General features: G+C 43.0%; 1 protein-coding gene across 5 annotated transcripts in view; it reads left to right on the top strand.

The window, feature by feature from the left end:
* Positions 1–24,984, top strand: part of DLG2 (discs large MAGUK scaffold protein 2) — a 467,276-nt gene extending 442,292 nt beyond the window's left edge. For 4 of the 5 annotated variants that reach the window (XM_078784648.1, XM_078784647.1, XM_078784650.1 and 1 more), the window contains 4 exons: positions 1,128–1,297; positions 5,848–5,957; positions 21,555–21,646; positions 21,863–24,984. In XM_078784648.1, the coding sequence (XP_078640774.1) occupies positions 1,128–1,297; positions 5,848–5,957; positions 21,555–21,646; positions 21,863–21,969 (479 nt within the window). In that variant the 3' untranslated portion in view covers positions 21,970–24,984. Of the gene's footprint in view, positions 1–1,127; positions 1,298–5,847; positions 5,958–21,554; positions 21,647–21,862 lie in introns of those variants that run through there. The other variant, XR_013624585.1, reaches the window with a different exon arrangement.
* Positions 24,985–26,218: the final 1,234 nt, after the last annotated feature.

Here is a 26,218-nt window from a genome sequence, read left to right as displayed (position 1 = left end):
ATTATCAGTAGAGGTATCTTGATGTTGTTGATGATTCTTGTGAGAACTCCATAAATCTGCAGTATCTTGCACAGTGAGTCACGATCAACAGTCAAACGCCTTTTTGAAAGTCTACGGAGTTGAAGATCATTGGAGTTTGCCATTCATTACTTTTCTCTATGATGTTACTGAGGGTAAATATGTGCTCAATGCGTGATGTAACAGACTAAATCCTGCTTGAACCTCTCGCAGTCTTCAATCAGCTGCTTTCCTGACTCATTTGAGGATTAGGGCACAAAAAAATCTTTACCAGTTGCACAGTAATGTTTCAATTCTCAGTTCTCGCAATTCTGGAAATCTTTCTTAGAAAGTTTCATGATGCTCCCTTTCCTCCACTCTTTCAGTGTCCTTGCTGTGCTCCATTATTACAGAAACTGTATTATTATATTATTTCATCCAAAATGACACCTTGTTCTGACACTGGCTGATTCCTCCATAACAAATGGCCTGTGTTAATGATTAAAGATTTTAGAGTACCGTGGCCTTTGCAGACTTCGTTGTTTGGGTCGTGACCATGGTGTTCGCCTGTGGAGACCTCTCTCATTGTAGACTGCCCCACCAGGCTGATGCTCATGTTTCCAGCAATTATCCATTTGTTTCTCATTTTTTTCCCCATCCCTCTTCAGTGGCATGTTGGAACTAGGTGGCACTTGTAATTTCTTAATCGACTCCATTTTACCCTCCTCGAATTCGAGCTTTCTTTGCCTCTCCTCCTTTGTCCCTCTCGTCTCTTATCTGTGGAATTTCTTTCATGTGTATGTCCAATCTTACTGATTTTCTCTTTAGTTCTCCAAGGTGGTGGATCACTGCATTTCATGTTGTCTATACACATTCACCCATGATGTTATTACTACTTTAACTTTAACTTATACTCCATACTTTCCTACAAAAGTCTCTAATCTCACTAATTTTCTTTATTTACACACCTAATTCCTACTACCCTATTATCGATCTGTTAATGTTCACCATTTTGAGATTGACAAGACCCAATCATGGGAGAAGGAATATTATTATTTAATTACATTAAAAAAAAATAAAAAAATGTCTTCATGAGTCATACCCAATATTTTTGACCCGCACTTTTCCAGACACAACACGAACCAAGAGAGACTATGAAGTAGACGGGCGGGACTACCACTTTGTATCACGTGAACGGATGGAGCAGGACATCCAGGAGCATCGTTTTATTGAAGCAGGACAGTACAACGACAATCTTTATGGCACCAGCGTACAGTCTGTGCGCGAAGTAGCTGAGAAGGTGCAAAACACGTATTTAAATTTTCTGTGAATACTTTATTGCTTTGCCCACTCGCTACATGCTTGCCAACCATTACTTTTATGGGAGAATTGTTTATCATGCTATAATGGAGCAATGGAGTACGTGTGTCCGTTCTGTACCCATTGGTTGACAGTTGGCTCGACTACATCCACAATTGCAACCGGAAAAATAATCATAGATCCGCCATTTTGTGAAGGTGCTTAGGTCTCAGGCCTCAGGCCTCTGGTGTCAGCCCTTGGCCCAGTGTAATTTGAATTATCTGAGCTATATAAACACCATGTATTATATATGCACATAAGCAGTAGGCATGTTTTTGCTTCATGTATGTAACCAATGTTGTTACCACGCATAGGTGAAGTGGAAAGCTAGGAAAGGCTAAAAAAAGTCACAAAGGACACAAACAACAGGAACGAAGAACTAATGTAATGTGTTAGATCGGGTTGTGTAATCTAGACCCTGAATAAAAACGGCGTAAAACCCGGAATAATCTATTTTTATGAATTTTACAATCTTTATTTTATTTAGATTGAATTCTATACTTGTGCACTGTAGAACACAAATCACATCACCTTCTTAATAGTTCCAAGAACCTCCAGCTTTGCAGTACTTGGAGATGCTCTATAGAGTGGTGTATAAGATTGGTGTAAAAGACTACTTCAATAGTACTTCAATAGAATTTTTAAACGATTTTCAAAATCATTATTTAATTAAAATGGAAGTACTGCATATACTTAAACGCCGCGCAGGGTATTGTGTTCTATGAATTCTGTAGTTTTTAAATCTGGGTTGTGGCGATATGTTGTCCATTTGCCGCCCAAATGAAAGGATGAGCAATGTCACTTTTTTATACGTAACTTTCAAGATTTTTTATCAAGGTTTTTATACGTAATTAGCAGGGGTAGGGGGGGCAAGAGAACCACTGGGTGGGTGGGGGGGGGGGAAGAGAGCTGATGAGGTGGGGCTATGGAGGAGAGCCGACAGGGCATGGAGTGGCAGGAGAGCTGCCGACTTGGAGGAAGGGCCAGTGGAAAAACCTGAGAAGGGGCAGGAAGGGCAAGAGCCGGCGAAGTGGGGCAGGAGGGTTTATTAAAAATGGAGATTCGAGGCGATGCCGGTTTGGGTTTATTTAAAATGGTAATTTGAGGGGATGCTGGTTTGATGTTTTTTTTCAAATATTGAGTCAAGGAGATGCTGGTTTGGGTTTGTTTAAAATGGTGAATTGAGGCGATTCCAGTTTGGGTTTATTTAACATGGTGAGTCGAGGAGATGCCGTTTTGGGTTTATATAAAATGGTGAGTTGAGGCGATGTCAGTGGTTAAAGGTGTCTTAACAGTCTTCGAGGATCTTAAGGGTCTTATGGGTCTTTGTGGTATTAAGGGTCTTCAGGTCTTAAGGGTTTTCTGGTGTTAAGGGTCTTTGGGGTCTTAATGGTCTTTGAGGTGTTAAAGGGTCTTTAAAGTCTTCGGGGTCCTCAAGGGTCTTTAAGGGTCTTAAGGGATCTTTGGGGGTGTTAAGTTTCTTTAGGGTCTAAAAGGTCTTTGGAATCGTCAGGGTTTTAAAGGGTCTTAAGGGTGTTAAGGGTCTTATGGGTCTTGCATGTAAAAAGTCCCAAGCATGTAAAAGGTCTTCTCTCAATCATTTCATCTTATCTCCCAAGCATGTAAAAATAATGTAACATTGGTTTTGGGGGTCTTCAGGGTTTTTAAAGGCTGAGATGGTGGATGAAAATACCCTAAGGACAATCACTGGGTCAGATTTGGTCTGTGTGCCAAATTTGGTGGTTGTTGGCCCAGCATTCTTTGCAAAAAACGCGAACATACAGACAGAAAGACAGGCATCCGACGAATTTTATTTATTAGATTTCGGTTTTAGCCCGCATTTTCAAGGCAATTAGTGTAAAAATACAGAATTGGGCATGCTTTTGCTTCATGTATGTAAATCCGGGTTGCAGCGGTCTATTTATTTATTTATTTATTTATTTATTTTGTATACAAGATCGAGGCTCGTGTAAGAGCTAACATCAATCACAAAGAAGAAAAAACAGGCACACAAAACATACAATAAAGGGAGCGGGAGACAAGATGGGGAGAGAGAGGGAAGTACACAAATACAACAGCAGAGAACAGGGACATCGGAAGATCCGTGGGAGGGAGAGGGCTTGGGGGGAGGAGGCATGGGAAGGTGGAGGAGGGGGGGCGGTGGGAAAGGTATAAAACACATGGGCACTGCTAGAACCTCCAGGAAAGAAAGAAGTCGGGATTTCAAAAAAGAGTAGATCTGGGGTGAATTAACGGGGTAGAATTGCTGTAGCATTAAGATTTCCCTTCACTGGAACTAAGGGGCCGAGCCCGAACCATGGAAAACAGCCCCAGCCCATTATTCCTCCTCCTCCAAACTTTACAGTTGGCACTATGCATTCGGGTAGGTATCGTTTCCCTGGCATCCGCCAAACCCAGATTCGTCCGTCAAACTGCCAGATGGTGAAGCGTGATTCATCACACCAGAGAATGCGTTTCCACTGTTCCAGAGTGCAATGGCGGCGAGCTTTACACCACTCCAGCCAAAGCTTGGGATTGCGCATGGTGATCTTAGGCTTGTGTGCAGCTGCTTGGCCATGGAAACCCATTTCATGAAGCTCCCGACGAACAGTTGTTGTGCTTACGTTGCTTCCAGAGGCAGTTTGAAACTTGATAGTGAGTGTTGCAAACGAGCACAGACAATTTTTACGCGCTACGTGCTTCAGCACTCGGCGGTCCCGTTCTGTGAGCTTGTGTGGCCTCCCACTTCGAGGCTGAGCTGTTTTTGCTCCTAGACATTTCCACTTCACAATCACTTACAGTTGACCGGGGCAGCTCTTGCAGGGCAGAAATTTGACGAACTGACTTGTTGGAAAGGTGGCATCCTATGACGGTGCCACATTGAAAGTCACTGAGCTCTTCAGTACGGCCCATTCTACTGCCAATGGTTGTCTATGGTGCTTTGAACTTTGAACATGGCTGTGTGCTTGATTATATATAACTCTCAGCAATGTGTGTGGCTGAAACAGCCGAATCCACTAATTAGAAGGGTGTCCACATACTTTTGGCCATGTAGTGTATGTTGCATCGCTTCACATACGTCGATGATCTGACATATATTCAAAAGCATTGTGCAGTACTCGCATCAAATCTCATATGCGAGCCGTTCTTGAGCATCTTCACAATAGGTGGGCAGATAATGGAATCCAATTGAACCCCAAAAACTGTGCAATTGATGGCATCTGTTTCGCTCAAAACAAACTACCTCCTGCCGCTGAATGATGTGGTCATCCAAAATTATAATATTATCAAACTGCTAGGTCCTTTATCCAGGAAGATCTGAAATGGGATGCTCATGGCAGATAAGTCATTTGTATATGCTTCAGAAGTTGAAATAACATTTCCTTGCAAGCAATGATCTTGTAACCATTTTCACATCTTTTGTCTGCCTTGTATTGGACTATGTGGCTCCTCTGTGGTCGAGCGGAATCACAAAGCAGCAATGCAACATAATCAAAATTGTTCAGTAAAAAGGTTTTAGAGTTATCCTTGGCCCTAACTATCATAGTTACTCAGACACTTTACACGATTGCAGTCTGATGTCACTCAAGAACAGAGGTGATGAACTCTGCCATGGTTTTGTGAGACTGCTGCCAAATTCCAAGCTTCACCCTTTGCTACCTGCAGACAGATGTCACCATGGCTACCAATTACAGAACTCAAAACAATTAACTGAATTAAGATGTGAAGAGGCAAGATTCAACAACAGCATAATGGCAAATCATATCCGCATAATGAACGGACCCCACTGGCTGTTAAATTTTGAACTCTGATGTCATGTATTAATCTATTTGAATCAAGATTTCCAATCAAGAATCAATGAAGAATCAATATTTGTAATTCATGTTTCCTTTGTTTTATTATGCAATTTTTGGCCTATTGCTATTTATTTCTTTTTATATTTCTATATTTTGTTTTTAATGTAAAGCTCACTTTCATTCGGACTTTGGCCATGATGGAAGTTGATTTGAAATAAACCTTTGATTATTGTTATTAGTCCCCTAGGTTTCACCGAAGGGAACTAAAGGTTTTCTCTCCATCTGTCTGTCCGTCCATCCGTCCCACCTGTGGTTCTCCGAACTTTCTGCCCTTACTCTTTGCCATATTCAACTGAAACTTGGTACATCGCTTTTTATATTTGATATTATGATAAGTTACAGAACAAGTTCAGTTTTCAGGGCGTTTCATCAATTTTACACAGTTATGCACTTTTTGGACTTACAAAATGTCACACCCGTAGGGGCACATGTGGCAATCCAAATGTGGCAAAGCAATTCTCCCTCATGTTATTATTGATCTGTGTCTTTTTCAACCCCCTCCTTAATGTGACACAGTGACTCAACTTGGCTAAAATGAAACCCAAACTTGCATCATTGAATATACTTTGTTCTTAATTATAAAGACTTTACAGAAGAATAAATAACATCTGCTGTTTTTATTTTCTTTCCCCAGGGAAAGCATTGCATATTGGATGTTTCCGGCAATGCAATCAAACGGCTACAAGCGGCACAGCTGTACCCCATCGCTATTTTTATCAAGCCCAAATCTGTAGAAGCAATTATGTAAGTATCTGCATCATGTACACATCTTCCTTCTCTACATTTTCTATTGTATTACGATGTGTGGTGGAAAGAGGAGACTTTGTCTCCTCTGTCCAAGAGTGAAGCTTAAGCATCAAAAAAGAAAGATTTTTTTATAGCCAAATTGAAAGATGTCTCATAATTATATTTTGTGCTAAATTGCAAAAATCGGAAATTATTCAGAAGGTAGTCTCGTTATGGAACCATCTAACTGAGTTTTTGTTTCTTGAGTCTCCTAATCTACTGTCAAAAATTTAACTTGTCCTGGTGAAAAGTGCAGGTGTCAGTAGTGCAGGTGGCAATGTCCTGCAAGATGCAATACTTGACTTATAGCTTTGGTAGCCTCCCGGAAATACAACCCTCTGCCCTCTCCAAACCCTGCCTTGCCCATGAATCCAAATATAATTAACTTTAAAATCCAGTAAATGGAATTTTCTCTTGTTTTAAGTTGAAGCTGTTGCGTATACCTTATAGCATTCCATTTACTCAGTTATACTGATTAAAAAACCACCTTTAGAGGCCATTTTCCCCGCAGAGCGGGGGTTGACCTTTTTCGGGCACCATGGTCCCCTTTTTGAAGCAATGTTTTATGGCCGGATGCCCTTCCTGCCACCAACCCTGTTGGTCGCCTCTTGCAACACACAGGGAATTACCAGTGAACTGGTACTCAATTTGCCGACCTCGGAAGGATGACAGGCTGAGTCAACCCCCCTGGTGTTAATTCAGCGATTTGACCGGGATTCGATCCTAGGATCCCAAGCCGGCACCCTAACCACTAAGCCAACACCAGGCTTCGCCAACACCAGGCTTCGCCAACACCAGGCTTCGCCAACACCAGGCTTCGCCAACACCAGGCTTCGCCAACACCAGGCTTCGCCAACAGCAGGCTTCGCCAACACCAGGCTTCGCCAACACCAGGCTTCGCCAACACCAGGCTTCGCCAACACCAGGCTTCGCCAACAGCAGGCTTCGCCAACACAAGGCTTCGCCAACACCAGGCATCGCCAACACCAGGCTTCGCCAACACCAGGCTTCAGTTAGACTGATTACTGTATCATATGGCTGTGTTAGCAATTGCCATTATCAGTTGTGTCCTACCTGGAGTTGAAAGCTGGTCTCTCCTGCTTCGCCTTACATGTTTAGGTGTTTCGAGTATAAGGGTGGAAACCGGTTCGTTTTTGTGGTGGTAGCAATGCCCAGAAATCCTGAGACGCCTTCATCTAATTTTAACTGACAGCCTTGGAAGATGACCATGCGCTCTTAATTTGTCCTATGTTCAGACCAATAAACATGGAAAGCTGAATGAAGAGGTCGAGTGGAGCGATCAAGTCCCTTATTTTGGGTCGCTGAACTTTACTGCATGATAAATATAAGCACCATCCCAAAATTTTCTCAGGTCCACTGACCTCAGAGACCGACACTCCAATCTCATCGATATCTTCGTACTGATAGATACCTCGTCCTCAGATGCCATCTGTCGAACATAAAACTTTCTTTCACAGGAATTAATCTGATCTTACATGTCTCTCACCATCTGCGAAAGCTTGCTGCCAGTTGTTCAAGTCTGTCACTGGAAATTGCACGTCATATAACCTGAAGGATAATCATTAGGGACACTGCTCTTCTTAAGGCTGAGTGGACACCTCTGTACCAAAATTCGCACAGCAAAATTGATACCTCAGGATTCGCAGATCGCGTGGGTGGTGTGGTGGTGAGAATGCTTTTAGTTGAAAGCATCCAGGAAAATTCGGCTGTTTGTGAAAGAGGACCGTGAAATTGGGTGAATAGGGGACAGCAAGGTGAATAGGGACACAAACTGAAAAAAAGTTCGGAAACTTTTTTCGCTGAAAATTGATAACCATACTGATTTGTTGATATTTGGGTTGAAAGTGTTCTCTTGTTTAAAAAAAAAGCAACTTATAGTCCCCATTAACCCCATATATGGGTTAAATAGGAATAAATAGGATTTTTATGGCTGTCCCTATTCACCCCGCTTTACGGGTGAATAGGGACAGTCACTAATACAAAAAAATAATAATCAAGAAACAATCCTGAGTTTCCAACTTATTGCTAAATTGATAGCTCAGATGGATGCACATAATATGCACCCATAATAATAATATCATCCATGGTGCCAATGAAAAAAAATATGGGATAAAAAGTTTCTCCAAACTGTCCCTATTTCTTGATAAATTTTTTTTGTATTAGTGACTGTCCCTATTCACCCGTAAAACGGGGTGAATAGGGACAGCCATAAAAATACTATTTATTCCTATTTAACCCATATATGGGGTTAATAGGGACTATAAGTTGCTTTTTTTTAAAAACAAGACAACACTTTCAACCCAAATATCGACAAATCAGTATGGTTATCAATTTTCAGTGAAAACAGTTTCCGAACTTTTTTTCAGTTTGTGTCCCTATTCACCTTGCTGTCCCTATTCACCGCATTTCACGATAGGCCAGAAGAACTAAGCATTTAAGAGTGAAGAGTTTTGGGGAAATAAGCCTTGTGAAAGCGAAAAGCAAGAGATTTTGATGAAGAAGAATAAGAATAAATAGGTTTATCCTGAGGAGTAGTAAGCACAGTAAGGCGTTTTAAAATACATTTTGGAAGCGTTTTTAAAGGAAGTGAAACATTATGTTCAGTGAAGATTCAGTTTGGGGATATTTAAAATAATAAGGGATAGGGAAACTGAGCAATGAGCATGGGAGATAGGATTTTTCCCGATGCTGTTGTTGTAGTTTGTTTGTTTGTTTTTTCGGAGTGAAAAATGGGTGTTGTGCTATTTGCATTTTTTTGAGCGATGAGGGGAAATGGATTGAGCTAAGGGATCAAAAGTAACAATGCCAGGGATAAAAGGAGTGAAAAAGAGCCAAACAGGAGGGAGAGGCGCTGCCCAACTAGTACTGGAGGCCTGACTTGTTTGACCTGTTTGTGATTGGGGCACGAAATGAATGATTCAACAAAACAAGATATGGTTTGGGAAAGAAAATTTGACAAAAAACACGACCAGCAAATCATGAATTTATACTAGAACGGCACTCGGTAGAGAGCATCTGCCTGGATGGCCATATCACTCAATGGTGAAGAATCACTTAAGAAATTTTACTAGCTGGATCCGGATCTTCAGCAAAATCGAATCGAATCGTCCTTGTCAGACACCCAACCGGTCCACCAAGTTTCTTCCAAATCCATCCACAACTTTTTGAGATATCCTGCTATGTATCGTTTTTGGCCCTATCTCCCAATAGTGAAGAATCACTGAAAAAATTGTACGAGCCGAATCCGAATCCGGATCTTCACCAAAATTTAGGCATTTCGTCCTTGTCACATACAGTACATCTCTGCCACATTTCGTCCGAATCCGTCCATTACTTTTTGAGATATTTTGTTCACAAACAAACAAAAAATGGAAAGACAAACGGACAGACAGGGGTGAAAACATAACCTCCATACAACTTTGGTGGCCTAGGTAATAAAACAGTAAAACACAACGTACCTGATCAATGGAACTTCACTTGACTGAACTGGAAGGTGCAGCTGGTGATTAAGATATACATGTGCTGCGAATCCAGAACCAGAATTATGGCTTGATCTCTGATCATCAATTTGGTTTCAGACCAGGTCACTCTACTCTGGACATGCTGCTTCTACTGTCTCAACAATGGATGGAGGTCCTCAATGCCAAACAGGAAATCAGAGCTGTCTCCCTTGACATATCATGTGCCTTCTCTATGGTCTGGCATTCCGCACTGCTCACCAAACTCTTCGTCTATGGTATCCATGGAAATCTCCACGCATGGCTTGCGGACTTCCTCTCTGGTCGGAGTCAACGTGTGGCCCTGAATGGATTTCTCTCATCTCCCCTTCCTGTTCAGGCTGGAGTTCCCCAAGGTAATGTTCTGGGCCCTGTGCTATTTCTGGTCTTCATCAATGATCTCTCCGACTCTCTGGAAAATCCTCTCTATCTCTTTGCTGATGACTCCACACTCTGCCGCTCCATACCTCATCCCTCAGATCGGCAGTCTGCAGCCTCCTCACTCTCTGCAGTCCTGGACAAAATCACAAACAGGTCAAACAAGTGGAACATGTCTTTCAATCCTGACAAATCTCACACTCTTACTATGTCTCTGCGAAAAGACCGACTGGACAACCCTCCCATCTACTTTCTCAACAATCCTCTCCAAGAAGTTCTGTCACTCAAGCTTTTGGGTCTCACTATCTACCATGATCTTTCCTGGGAAAACCACATTTCAAATCTGGCCTCCAAAGCCAGTCACCGACTGGGCATCCTCCGTCATGTGAAGTCTTTCCTTGGCACACCTGAGCTCCTCACCACATACAAGGCTTTCATCCGCAGCTCAATGGAATACTGCTCTCCCCTCTGGGCTGGTGCTCCTGCCTCACAACTAGCTCATCTTCACGCTGCTGAAACCAAAGCTTTCAGAATCATTGGAATCTCCCTCGATGAAGCTGATTGTGAGGGCCTTTCACTCCCGCCGCAGGCAGGTAGGCGGTCTTTCTGTCTTCTACCGACTCCTCTCCGGCCTTGCTCCCCCAGCTCTCTCTGTGCTCTGTCCCCCAAATATTCCTACAGGTCACACAAGATCTGCCAGCAACCCTCTTATGGTGAAATTGCCAAAATCAAGACTCTCTACTCACCTTCACTCCTCCATTCCTCCCATCTCTGGAACAAAGTCCCTCACTCTCTTCAATCCCACTCCTCCCTCCAGGTCTTTAAAACAGCTGTTCACCACCATCTCTCATCTTCCCCCATCGAAAACCTTGATCTTTTCTACCCCCGTTAATTCACCCCAGATCCACTTTTTTGAAATACCAACTTCTTTCCTGGAAGTCCTAGCTGTGTCCATGTGTTGTATACCTCTCCCACTCCCCCCCCCCCCCCCTTCCCATGCTTCCTCCCCCCAAGCCCTCTCCCTCCCACATATCTCCTGATGTCCCTGTTGTCTGCTGTTGTACTTGTGAGCTTCCCTCTATCTCCCCATCTTGTCTCCCGTTACCTTTATTGTATGTTTTGTGTGTCCGGTTTTTTTTTTTGTGATTAATGTGAGCTCTTACACGAGCCTCGATCTTGTAACGAAAAAAAAGTGGGGACCAAGAACGGAATTCAGCACGATAGGGCCAAAAACAATATCTCCAAAAGTTATGGATGGATTCAGGTAAAACTTGGTGGATCGGTTGGATGTGTGAGAAAGACTAATAATTTTGGTGTAGATCTGGATGCGGATACGACAATTGTCATTTTTAAAAGTGATTATTCATTATTGACAGATGGGGTCAAAAATGATATCTCGCCCGATATATCAAAAAGTTGTTGACTGGTTACAACAAAACTTGGTGGATGAATTTGGATAGGTGACGATAACAAGCGGAATTTATCTTGGTTGAGGTCCGGATACAGATCTGGCCATATCATTACAAAATGTAAATTGTTCAGCTTGGCACAGGTATGCACTCTACCAAGTGCCATTTTAGAGTCTCTGTTGTTTTCCAGGTCTTTTTTTTGAGGGACGCTTACCTGCATTATGGAAAGTCACCAATGTTATCTGAATTAAAAGTGCCAAAACTGAACCTTTTCAGTACAGACCAGATATATCTACCCTCTTCATCGCTGGAAAAACCACTGTTTCATTTTGCAAATGACTCTACTTTGTGAAGGATTGTTCCTCGCCACTCCGCCAAGCAGGATGCAGTAGGACCCCACTCTGTCGATCTGGAGAAAATATGACTGATCATCTTCCTCGACCATTTATTTGAATGCAGGGAATTCTTACACTCGCTTTGTCCCTTACTTAGGACCTGTGCAGCCTAATCCCACAATTTATTTCTATTGTCAGCCTCTGGAGCAGATAATCACTGGTCCTCCTGGACATCGCCATCAACTGTAACCTTTCTTGGGCAGATTATATCTCCAAGCTGTTCGCCAAAACCGGCCACCACCTTGGAATTCTCAGCAAAGCCAAGTCCTTCCTCAGGTGTCCTAAACGGTACACAAAACGGCCGTGTCATGGAATATGGCTCCCCAGTCCCCAATGTGGGCGTTGCTGCATCTTCCTTGATGAAAAGGCCCTCTGTGTCTTTGGAATCTCTCATCAGGTAGCTGCAGTCTCATGGTCTGCTTCTCGCTTTCACTGCAGTCAGGTTGGTGGCCTTGCAGTTTATTTTATTTTATTGCAGAACGAATGGAGGACAGAGAGGAGGGGAGGAAATACAGTAACCCACAAGTAAGAATGTTGAGTAAAGCATGATTAATGTAGGTATTAAAGTTTGCAAGTAGAGATGGGATAAATGGAATCCGCATAATTTTTTGAGTTTACCTACATCTCTTTTAACCTCTCGGCAGAGTATTTATCTGTGAACTGCCATTCAATAATCTATTTTCGAGATACTATATGACATTTTTAACATTTGCAATCTAATTACAGATGGGATCCGTCGGTCTTCTATCCTCATTTGAAAGATGATATCTCGAGTCCCCTGCTGCATATTAAAATATGGCTCTGCACTCCAATGGCAGTTTTAACCTAACTCTAATTGAAGGAATATCTGTGTTTGTTTACGTGTGTGATTGTGCTTTTTTAAACTTCTAAGCAGCCTGGTGTTGGCTTAGCGGTTAGGGTGCCGGCTTGGGATCCTAGGATCCTGGGTTCAAATCCCGGTCGATTGCTGAATTAACACCAGGGGGGTTGAATCAGTCTGTCATCCTTCCGAGGTCGGCAAATTGAGTACCAGTTCCCTGGTAATTCCCTGTGCGTCGCAAGAGGCGAGTAACAGGGTTGGCGGTAGGAAGGGCATCCGGCCATAAAACATTGCCTCAAAAAGGGGGACCACAGTGCCTGAAAAAGGTCAACCCCTGCTCTGCGGGGGAAAATGGCCTCTAAAGGTGGTTCTTCTTCTTGTTTCTATACACTCCTGAACCGCTGAATGGAATACACTACTCACAATAAGTTAGGGATATTGTGGGAGTGAGTTTATTTTTTTTATAGGGGTGTGTGTTTCACTTCACTGATTTTTGGGATAGGCAGACCATTTGAAACTTTTGAAATACAGACTTCTTTCCTGGAAGTCCTTGCAGTGTCCATGTGTTTTATACCTCCCCCTCCCACCCCCCCCCCCCCACGCCCTTCCCATGCCTCCTCCCCCCAAGCCCTCTCCCTCCCACATATCTCCTGATGTCCTTGTTCTGTGCTGTTGTACTTGTGTGCATCCCTCTCTCTCTCTCTCTCTCCCCATCTTAGCTCCAAACATTGTATGTGGGTTGTTAGGGTTAGAACCCAACAGGTTAGTTGTTCGGGTTAGAAATACACAAAATCAACCACACCGAAGAACCTGCCAATATCCCTAACTTATTGTGAGTAGCGTAAGTTGAAAACTTGTGGCGTGGCATCACTCCCGGTGGGAATGGGGGTATCACAAGTCATATTCAAATACACATATGCTGGCGGAATGAACCGGTCTATAACTCTGGGGGAATTATCCTATCCATAAAGATGGGTTCTTCGCTAATGGGATTCAACTTCACACGAGAGCCAAGTCATTGACCAGACAACTCAGAGGTGAGCATACTCCCAACTGAGCTCTTCTCTCATCTCCCAACCAACAGACACGAAGCTCAACCATCCAAGTACTTACCAGGCTCGACATTTTGAGGCTTCCAAGATCTGACAGCATCACAAATATTTAATAACTATCGAAGTTTCAAATAATCTTCACTCTATCCATTGGCTTGCGCTGCTTCCCATGGTACAGCCTGTGTTTTTGTCTTACTTGTGGCACCTCGTGTCTAGCTCAAGGCCTTTGTTAGATAAATGCCAAACCATCGTCAATGTTTCTTTCAAGTATTGGAGGAAATGACATATTTGTACAAAATGTCAACTGAGAAATCTCCGGCTCCGACTCCGAGATCATGTAGCCGGATAGAGGATATTAGTTAAACTTGCTATACTCCTGCGTAATATACACGGCCTAGTGTTTTTGAACACTTTTATTCATATATCTCACTGCAAACAAATTAACAATCTTGTTCTTCTCAGATACAAAACTTGATGGGTCCAATGGTTGAACCTTTGAGAGAGCTACATACATGTTGCCCCTGACTGAATAAAGGTTATGGAAGCTGGATGCTAATTCTGTCAAAAGTCTGTCCCTGTGACTTGTTGATGGTCATGAAAATAACCCAAATGTATAGGAACAGTCTTGTTTAAAATTTGAAAGATATATTTGTATCAGAAAAAAAAGAAAAAAAAGTACAGCGGGCGGTATAGGTATAGCGGGTGTAGGTATAGCGGGTATAGGTATAGCGGGTGTAGGTATAGCGGATATAGGTATAGCGGGTGTAGGTATAGCGGGTATAGGTATAGCGGGTATAGGTATAGCGGGTATAGGTATAGCGGGTATAGGTATAGCGGGTATAGGTATAGCGGGTGATGTAGCGGGTGGTGTAGGTCGTATAGTGGGCGGTATAGCGGGTGGTGTAGGCAGGGGCGCTGTAAGGGGGGGAAAGTTAGGATGATTCCAAGGGCCCTGCACTGACAGGGGCCCTAAAAATTATTAGAACATTAGGTAAAAATGTGCGTGCGTGCTTCACAGGGGCCCATTGTGATATCTTTTCATGGGGCGCAAAATCCCTGGCGGCGCCCCTGGGTGTAGGACGTAGGTGGTATAGCGGGTGGTGTAGGTCGTATAGTGGGCGGTGTAGGTCATATAGTGGGCGGTATAGCGGGTAGTGTATGTCTATAGTGGGCGGTATAGCGAGTGGTGTCGGCCATATAGTGGGCGGTGTAGGTCGTGTAGTGGGTGGTGTAGGCCATATAGTGGGCGTTATAGTTGGCGTTGTAGCGGGTGGTGTCTGTCGTATAGCGGGTGGTGTAGGACGTATAGTTGGTGGTATAGCGTTATCGTTTTAAGTAAAAGAACTTTGACATAAATACACATATTTGTATCATGGAATGAGAGGTATGCGTGGTATGAGAACAGTATCTGAGTTCAATCCATCTATTACACGGGCCTCTAAGATGTGTCTTTGTAGACGCGTGAAGAAACATACCTCAGGCTCTATATATACGTATACATAGATATACATATATACCCTGCAAAAAAAGAAACGCAAAAGTAGTAAAATCGTAAATATCTGACAGGGTGTTGCCGATATCCATACAAAATTAATACCAAAAATGAATTGGTCATTTCTGCATGGATTGGGATTGATTTGTGTGGAAAGAATGAGGTACTGCAGAAATTTGGCGAAATAATGGAACAATCGCAAAAACATAACCACGTGAGAGTCTGGCGCCGAAACACACCAACATGACATGCACGTGCATCGTGCAACATCACTTGATGGGCTATAAAAACGTTGGGTTTTCATTTGCATGCCATCACAATCTTACAGCAAGTGAACAGCGAAAACATGCCACGACTCACGGATGAGATTCTTCGGCCACACGTTCTTCTCATTATGCAAAGAGCGAACGTCATTTTCCAACAAGACAACGCCCGGCCTCATACGGCAAGACTGACAACAGCCTTTTTGAGGAATCACAACATCCAGGTCCTGCCATGGCCCTCCAGGTCTCCAGATTTAAACCCAATCGAACATTTATGGGATGCACTGGATCAACGACTGCGAGCACGTCAGCAACAACCATCGAACCTCCGACAGTTGGCACAAGCACTGCAGGCAGAGTGGGTGAACATTCACCAGGCCACAATTCGGGATCTGATTGCTTCCATGGGACGACGATGCCGGTCAGTTTTGGACTCTAATGGTGGCCATACAAGATATTGAGCACAGATGACCTTCACCTTGAAAATCTACTGTTCCATGTGTGCCATATGGAACCTGGGTCAATGAGAATGATGTGTGCCAATTTTGAACAATCGATTACCATCTGTTTATTATTTATATGATATATAAAATATACATCTAAAATCACTTTTGCGTTTCTTTTTTTGCAGGGTATATACAGACTTGGCATTTAATATGGAATATTTTTTTTGGGGGGTGAACTTACTTTTCAAGATGACTTAGAACCAAAAGTTCATTGGAATTATGTTGAAATTTTTCTAGATTTTGTTAATGTGACCTTTAAAAGAAACAAAAACCACATTTGACATTTCGAAACAAATAAATTGATCTTTGAAAGTGATGTAAACTGATATCGAACTCAATTCACGGACAGTACTGTGTTAAACTTCTGTGCGTTTTCCAGAAGTATCTCTTTATTTTGCACATTAGCCAAAAATTTTTTTAACAAAAACAAAAGTTAAATTACAACTGGGATTACGGACAGTAAAATTACAGTTCAGTACTTCGTGTTCAGTACTTCAGGAGAGCACGTACACGTTGAGGCATGCTGTTCACGAGATTTGCCAAGGTTTGGACAGGAATCGCTTGCCATGCCGTGACAATAGCCTGCTGCAATTCACGCACAGAGGTCGGCTTCTTGTCCAAGTGGTCGATTTGACGCGTTAATTCTACCCACAAGTTCTCTATCGGATTCATATCCGAGGACATGGCAGGCCACTCCATATCCTCTACACCACGGTCAGCAAGAAAGTGTTGGATCATGCGAGCACAATGCGGCCGTGCATTGTCATCTTGGAAGACAAAGTTTCCTCAAAAGGCTGCATGAGCAAATGAAGCAATGTTTCTTCCAGAATGGCCCTGTGCTTGAACTGGTTCAGGTTTCCATTCAGAACAACCAGGTCAGTTTTGCCCCCTGCATGAAAAGCAGCCCAAACGGCCACCCCACCACCTCCAGCTTGGACTCTTGGCACTATACAATCTTTGTTGTAGGCTTCATGCACTTGTCTGCGCACTCGGACGTGGCCATCTTGACGATAGACCAGAAATCTAGACTCCTCACTGAAGATCACGTGATTCCAGTGTCCTGGCTGCCATTGACGGTGCTCTCTGGCCCACTGCAATCAGCGCTGGCGGTGTTGTCTGGTCAGGCGTGGCTTTCTCAGGGGACGCCTGGCACGATAGCCTGCTTGAACCAGTCGTTGGTTGACTAGCCTTCTGGATACAGGCACATTTGTCAGTTGCTGCCACTCAGCCCTAAGCCGATTAGCTGACTTGGTACGGCCATTGCGGACTAACCGGTGCCGCTGGCGATCATCCCTCCTTGTGGTTCTGCGGGGACGTCCTGGCCTCGGTATTGGAGTAGGGACACCCCTCTGAGCATTTCGTTTCAGGATCTTTGACACCTGACCTCGAGTGATGCCATACTGCCGAGCAACAGCACGCTGTTTCACGCCGTAATTTCGTAAAGCCACCACTCCGTGACAAACAGCATTGTCGAGTTGACGGACCATCTCCAGAGGAAGCGGCAATAACTTTTGGAGACGTGCAGCAGTTGTTTTCCACTAATACAGAACGCAACAACCCTTGTATACCCGACTGTGAAGCCAATCATCAAATGCACCTGTCCGTACATTTTGCCATGCCACCTGTGATATAATCCTGTTGTTGACTTCTTGCTGCGACAGACAATCAGTGACATGGTTCTTTTAACAAATAAATCACCGAAGTGTAAAAGAAACTCACCAGATTGATATACTGAGTTAAGAAAGTAAACCCAAGTCAAGAAAAAAAAAATATTCCATATTAAATGCCAAGTCTGTATATATATATATATATATATATTATCATTTTTAAACAGTCGCATCAGTATGATTATTATATCCAATGTGAGGACTTGCAATAAGAAACCGAAAAGGACATACAAATCGTTTCACCTCATGAGGATCAAGCCCCCTCAGCTGTGGAGTGTAAAAATAAAATTGGATATAAAGCCCAGACTCATGTAAGGGTGAGGTGACAGATGCTACTAATGAACACACTGGCAGTGGGCAGTGGGACAACACATGGACTCAACGTGGATGAACAAATCGGAAGAGCCTAGGAATGAGGAAACATAGCAATCTGCAAATAGATAGAGAAAGGTTGTGAAGGGTTAATGAGGATATAAAAGATCAGGGAAAACAGAGTGTGTGTGTGTGTGTGTGTGTGTGTGTGTATGTATATATATATATATATATATATATATATATATATATATATATATATATATATATATATATATATATATATATATATATGTATATATATATATATATATGTATATATATATATATATATATGTATATATATATATATATATGTATATATATATATATATATGTATATATATATATATATATGTATATATATATATATATATGTATATATATATATATATATGTATATATATATATATATATGTATATATATATATATATATGTATATATATATATATATATATGTATATATATATATATATATGTATATATATATATATATGTATATATATATATATATATATATGTATATATATATATATATGTATATATATATATATATGTATATATATATATATACTCAGAGGCAAAAGTTAGTGTGACATGGAATTTTTTCATTGGTAATCTTGTGAATGAATTTTTGGATTTGAACCAGAGAAAGAGTGTGTTAAAATGGTCGAAGAAACGCAACCAAGCAGTTGTTGTTCGAATTGCATGAAATTTGCAAGAAGCATGACATATTCGAGAAAAATGGCCAGCAATGTTCACTTTAAAAGGCCAGACAACCAGACGCTTATCATTTCCACTCAATGCAGTCTTAAGAAGTGCAGAAGTCAGAAAAACACCTCTATTCATCGTTCTGGAATAAGTTCGACATGCCACGCCTCAGGGAAAATGACAGATGGAGAGCAAGAGGTATGCTTCAGTCTGGTACCTCGCAGCGTGATGTTGCTCATCGATTCAACGTCCATAGAAACACCATTTGGCACAGCTTCACCGAGCTGACGGTAGGATACGTGTCTACAGGTGCACAGGTGAACGTTACATCAGGCCATGTGTTCTGGAAGGGGATCGTTTTGGAGGTGGGGGCGTTATGATCTGGGGTGGGATAACAGCTGCAGCAAGAACGCCAATGATTGTGATTGAGGGGAACTGGAATGCTGTGAGGTACCGAGACGAGATTTTGCAAATGGCCGCTTTACCGTTTTTGCAACAGAACGGCCCTAGAGTGACGTTTCAACACGATAATGCCAGACCACACGTTGCTCGAGTTGTACAGCAGTATCTTAATCAGAACAATGTTAATGTGTTACCCTGGCCTGCAAGATCCCCTGATTTGTCACCCATTGAACACGTCTGGGATGAAATGGAGCGACGTTTACGACGTCATCCGAATCCTCCAAAAACGCTGCAGGAACTCCACCAAATCCTTCCTCGGATATGGAATGATCTTCCCAAGGACTTTCATCGACGTTTAGTGGCCTCAATGAGGCGAAGGTGCCAGGCCTGCATCAATGCACAAGGTGGACACACTCGCTACTGACTGTGTGAACTTGCTTGTGAACCCCCTCTTGTGTTGTGGCTCATTTGCATATGCCAGGTGCACTGTTCTTATAGACTGTTGATCGTTACCATACCTTGAAACATTTGTCTTTCCATGTAATAACATTTCATTCGCGGCAGTAAAAGTTTAACACTGATTCTGTTTGTTGTTGTTTGTGTGTCACAATAACTTTTGCCTTTGAGTATATATATATATATATATATATATATATATATATATATATATATATATATATATATATACATATTGTTGCGGTTTTGAGAACCCCTCACTTGTAAATACTTGTAAATAATAACTCTTGTAAATATCCCAGCTTTTAATAAGGTCGCAACCATAGCTAGTCCATAGGCAACACGTAGGTCACCATAGGACTTTAGTTATCTCCTTCGTATGTGTTTAAATAAGGCCATGTTCCCAATAGTCGAATCTGCGTTGCATTAATCAAATAAGGTAGGCCCCATTCATCACATTCAAACCTCTCTCTCTCTCTCTCCAAGCTACTCCATCATGCCCACCTACAGTCGGGGCTTGTCCCTCCCAATTCTATAACGCGCCTTTGCTTGCCAGCAGTGTTCGCTGCATTGAGCCGTCATCGCTGCCTTAAGCGTTCGCCCCGGCCGCCATTACGCACGCGGTCAAGCTGGAAAAGAAGGGGGCAGAGCGCCAAGAACGAGGCGTGGCCCTGTCAACGTTCCGTCAAGGGCGGAGCCGGTGAGCCCTCGCTACCCAACCATGGCTGAGGTGAGCTCACTGATAGGCGTGGCTCGATGAAGCACGCATTGATTTCTAAGCGCGTTATATAAGCGCAAGCGCGAGGACTGCTTTAAGGACTGCGCAGGGGACCGTTGCTGTTGAGAGAACACCAAAAAGAGAGGAGGGAGAGAAGCTGAGTAAGGAGTTCATGAGCAGAGTGAGTGGGAGAGCCACGCTAACAGAGAGGGCACGGACAGAGCTGTGTTGGAACGAGCTGTGCTGGGGAACTCTTAATTCATAGGAACTGCGCATACGGACTTGCGAAGGACTTCCCCCCCCGCCATATGTAAGGTCCGGTCGCGCGCCAACGATACGCGCTAGCCGCCTGCCCGGGTTTTCGCCACGGTACGAGTCGACACCTGGAGCCGGACCTCAACGCCTGAACCATCTACCTGGACCTTCCTCCCCTACCAGCTACCATCCCGTGTGAGTCTGTTTGTTTGTCCGGGGTTTGTTAAGTTAAGACTGTGTAGTTAAGCCTGCCCTTTGTCCTGCTTCTTCTTCTTCTCCCTGTACATTCTTCCCTTTCGTTTCCTCTTCGGGTTTGGTTGTACATAATTAATAAATTCACTTGCTCTTTCTTTACTCTGGTTTCCTCTCCATCCGATCGCATCCGTCCTTTCTATCAATTGAGTACCTGTGGCACGATCAGAACCGCTATAATCGGGTTAGTCCTTGTTAATAGCTTGAATCGCGGGTTGCTAAACCGCTCAGCAATTTCCATCTTATCCGTGGTTCGAGCGGGAGTTATTTCCCTGCTCGCGGTCGGGGTTAGGAAGTAGGTATTTGGGACTCCATTGACCAATCACCCTAGCTGATTCCGACCGGGAGGAGCGTCATAATTTCCAGGATTGGGGGACGGCCAGCTTAAAAGACAAGGGGATTGACCCCCCCCCCTCCCCCTTGATAAGGGGAGAGCCGACCCCCCGAATCCGTAACAATATATATATGAGTTCGTCAAAATAGAATGCCCCCCCCATAAATAGCATGCAACATGTTTGATACATATAGCTTTTAATACATTAAAATAAGCAATTTTTGGTGCCCCTTAGGTTTTTAACGTTTACTTGTTCTTGATTGCTAAACAAATGGTGCAAGGGCACTTGAAAGTTTTCCAGGTGATCAAAATTTGAGAGTTCTCACTAAACAGGTGAGTGGAGTGATGGTGCTGTCCTTCAATTATTGCTTGCAAATCAATCTGTTAATACTATTTTACTTGCAATAAACCCGATTGGAATTGATGCAACTGCAATAATACACTTGATTTGATTCCTTGGTCTAAATGAGTGAAACCGGACACGTCCTCATTCAATTAGAGGTTTATCTTCCATGAGTTGTGGGTTTAAAGCAAGAATAGCTGATGCCTGTTTGTACAACTGTGCATGTTTGCAGGGAACTCAACAAAAGGCTGTCTGAGGAGCAAGCCAAGAAAGCCTATGACCGAGCCATCAAATTGGAACAGGACTTTGGAGAATATTTTACAGGTGATGCATTTATTGCACTTAGTTTGCCTCTGTTTTTCTGCGGGCAATTTAAACTGAACCTAAATGTAGACCGGCAGGAGGCACACTACTTGAACATCTTGCAATTATACACTTCCAGTTTGCCACCTACTGTTCATTGAACTGATCAATTTCCAGGAAGCAGTTATGGCACTTTCCCCCGCCCTCCTGATTTCACCGTCTCTTTCTTTATGGCAGCCGTTCTGCAGGGAGACACGTTGGAGGAAATATACGGGCAGGTAAAGCAGATCATCCAGGAGCAATCGGGCCCCTACATTTGGATCTCATCCCGAGAGAAGCTTTGACTTTTGAATGCTCCTCTCTCCTGTCCCCGGGCCTCTGTCTGCAGACGTTCAACTCACTCACCCAGCAAGTGGTGTCTTCCCTACCATCTTTCTTAGTACTCGTTCTGCACTTCCTCTCAACCACCGCACATCCATTCATCCATGTGTCCATCCCTCCTTCAAATGTTGTTTTTCTTCTTCTTCCCTCCCTTTCCTGGGTGAAAGCGACGTTTTGGGAATAGGCAAGGCCTAGCTACAATGCAAGCCAAGGAGCCTTCCTTCAGTAGGCCCTGTACAATATCTTGTGCGGAGTGTTTTCAGACAAAAAGCAGTGAGACAGAGCAGAAGAGCAGAGATTCTCTCAGCACGCTATAAAAAAGGCTGAACTCAGAAGAGCATGCTTTTTCCAAAACGAATTTGATTGTAGCCATACCTGGTTTTATCAGCCAACTCTCCATTATTCCCAAATGTTTTATTTTATGCCGATGAATGTTGCATCAAGTGATCAGACTGTGATATCTCAATACTAATTATTGTGGCAGTTTGTCTTTTTTTTGTTCATCGTCACCTCTTTCATGTGAACCTCAAACACCGAAACCAGACCCTGGCACGGGAGTTGCAGGTGGTATGCCATACTACCTGCACAGCATGGAATATGATCATGGGCAGTGCTTTATGGCTGAAATACGTGTGATTTGGAAAATTGTTGCTGATAGAAAGTGACCAATTTTTCTGCCTTATTGTGGCTGCAGTTGTTGGTGCAGTTCAGTCGAGACAGGTAAAAGAAGAGTTTTTTTTTGGGGGGGGGGGGGGGGGATTTCCTAGTTCTTCATGACTTTGAGCGGCTCAGGAAGGAAACGGTGTTACCGCACTGTTATAAAGCACGGGATATGAAATATTTTGCAAAATGGTGTAAACAAACATTTTAGCTGAATGAAAGGGTCTGTGAGTCTGCGTTGTTCGTTTGTCAACCCGGCGGTCACCGTTTGTACAAAGCATTGCTTGTGCCCTGTCCTGTATTTATCGGCACGCTTTGAATGTTTTAATTTGCTCTCACGCCGTGGCAGGTACAAATAAATGCTAAATGCAATCTTTATAGAAACGTAAGTAAACAAGCGCTACTCACTGATTTCCACACAGGTACTTTGCACAAGCACAGGTGTAAGCAGGTAGGTGGTGATTTTAACATCCAACCCCTTTGAAGTGCTGCTCACACTTCCTCTTAATCCATCAGGTATTGACAGGGACCAGGCAAGGTGGTGCTTTGAGGGGAATGCAGAAAGCCATGGGATAAAATGGCCTATGATCCTACAATGACGCAGCTGATGCAAGTAGGATTTCGGTATTTTGGAGACCGAGATGAGAACAGTCGGAGAAAGAGGCAATTGTGCTGTTGGCGAAAGAAATGGAAAACTTTTTACTGGGTGCCTTGGCTTGGGCATGGGAATGTTCTGTATTCCCCGTATTTCCGCAATTTGCCTGTTGTGTAAACCAGCCAGTGCACACCTGTTTGTTTGAGATCGACACTCTCCTTGTGCGGCATCTTCCCAACGCAGTGCAATCGCTTACCGAGCCGCTAGATACCTAGGTAACAAACACCGACGGCCAACAGCAAAGCATGCATTGAAAGAGGCAGTCCAAAGTGGGCGACATTGAGTCCTGCGTCCACCCTGCGTATTGTAGACAAAGGGAAGTCCCCCTGCATTCTTATCTTGCTGAAAAGAGTGGTCTCTGTGCCCGTCTGGCCTGCCGAGAGGAGCGTTTCTGAAAAGTTCAGATTAAAAAATGCATTTATATTTCAAGCTTTCTACATCCTTTTTGTGTTTTTACTGAGCCTTTTTTGAAACTAATACTTGCTTGATGTTGAGTAACCACGTACGCTTCGAGTATGGATGGTGGCGTTTTATTTATTGATGCTCGGGCCATCCCACCGAAGCATTTCCTTCCATGTATGCTGCTCTGTAAAAAAATAAATAAAAATTATAGTAAAATAGGAAGGCAATACATGAGCACTTTTATAAGAAACCACTCATTTTAGATCGCATGAGATTTAATTTGGGTTTTGAGTGAACAAATTGCTTTGGCCATTCGAGGTTCGCTGATCATTTTTGGAGAGACTATTGGACTTTGCTAGTTTGTTTCCTGTCGGCGTGTTCAATGTAAAGGCAAATGGATAAAAAGTTAGGGTTTTGCTTTTGTACCTTACCATGTCCTAGCTCCAAAATCTCAACAGCCTGCCATAACTTTGTATCACATAAGTTACCGAATGAGATGATTGGTTTATCGTGACGAAAAGGGAGGCATCGATGTTGCCGAAGCAGTATTGAGCCAAATTTATCTTGGCGGTGACTTTCCGACATTGTTGCGATAACTTTCTGCCACACTTGCCGGAGTAACGGCCCCAAAACTTGATAGGACGGCCGCAACCAAAAGCAAGAGTACGGTTTCGCCTTGAAAGGCACCTGTAGCAAAATGCCATATAAGCGTACAGAATTGGCCTTTCTTTTTAATATGATGGCGTTGCTTTACTGTTATCCATACACCCTCTGGGTAACAATAACCCAGCCATGAGGGGTCACTGGAGGGATGAATCGATTTGTGTAGGGCTACAGAAGGAGTGAAAATGAATCTTGAGCAGAGCTTTGTATATACCTGGTCATCTCTTGGTCACTTTGCAGTGGGGTGCTGTTTGGAACATTTGGGTATATTTTAACCACTCTTAAGTTATTTGGTTCCTGGAAGCATTTTTGCCACACATCAAACTAAAAGCATGAGATGTTAACTCGATCATTATTCCTACATCTGTGTTTAATGTAGATTGAGCTGTGGCTTTCTTTTTACTTATACGGTCATGAATAAATACCGGCTGCTTATGGGTTTATTGGAACGTTCTCTCCTTTTTCAGGCCCAAGGATGGGAAACTCTTTCCAGGCTTGCTTCTGTTTCACTAACTTATATCTGTGTGTTTGAAACGGCACCCCCAAAAGGTTGCATCTGTGCAAAGAGAGACATTTAATAAATATTTCATGTACAACAGCATATGTGTTGCATAATACCTGGAGCTCAATGGAAATGCCGCAACACTTTCTATATGTTGGCCATTTTACAAACCACCTCATTTAGCCTGCTGTCACTTTGGTTTTTTTGTTTTTTACATTTTTACAAATACAATCACACATTTCTGTACATGAAAGAGTCTGTGTATCGACCACAGTTATGCTTTCATGTCGGGAACTGCAGTCATACGTGACCAACATGTGAACAACTCTTACGGTTGGTTATAACAAAAACATTAAAAAATAATTTTATTATTTTTGAAAGGCATCTCCAGTGTAATGTATTACAAGTCTCTTGGGTTTGCCTCGAGAATGTGGAAACCGACATGAGCAGCTCTCCAGCCACTCAGCCGAAGTCTGCCAAAAAACTCGACTCCCATCTCCTTCGTTTGAGCTCGCGAGCCGACTCCAAGCTTCAAAAAGCCAAATGGCCATGTGAACAAACAGTCGGAAAAGAAAAGGATGTTTGTTCCTTCCCAGACTGTTGGAGCCAATGGTGTGAGCGAAATCACGTTGTATTGTAGGGTTTATGCAACAGAGTTTAATGGCTCTTTCTTCCAATGCACACTGAGTGTCGGCGAAAAGCGTGAATTTGATCACGCAAGTACTTAATTGGGAACAATAACACAACAAAACGAACATTTGTCTCTTGCTCCATTACCCCCTGTCGTTCTGCTCTTCCATGAGTCTCAATAGATGTATAAAATGAAGTTATTTTTATATATGTATGTATGTATATATATATATATATATATATATATATATATATATATATATATAGATAGATATATACATACATACACACACACACACACACACACACACACACACACACACACACACACATACACTACATGACCAAATGCATGTGGACACCCGAACATCACACATGTCATTCTAAAATCATTGGCATTAATATGGAGTTGGTCCCCCCCCCCCCCCCCCCCCTTTGCTGCTATAACAGCCTCCACTCTTCTGGGAAGGCTTTCCACTAGGTATTGGAACATTGCTGCGGGGATTTGCTTCCATTCAGCCACAAGAGTATTTGTGAGGCCGGGCACTGATGTTGGGAAATTAGGCATGGCTCGCAGTCGGCATTCCAATTCATCCCAAAGGTGTTAGATGGGGTTGTGGTCAGGGCTCTGTGCAGGCCAGTCAAGTTCTTTCACACTGATCTCGACAAACCATTTCTCTATGGAACTCGCTTTGTATAC

Source organism: Myxine glutinosa, chromosome 9 (genome assembly GCF_964187855.1).
Source record: "Myxine glutinosa chromosome 9, kmMyxGlut1.1, whole genome shotgun sequence".
Classification (NCBI taxonomy): domain Eukaryota; kingdom Metazoa; phylum Chordata; class Myxini; order Myxiniformes; family Myxinidae; genus Myxine; species Myxine glutinosa.
The sequence above is the reverse complement of the archived record's forward strand: the minus strand, read 5'-3'. Positions and strand labels throughout refer to the sequence as shown.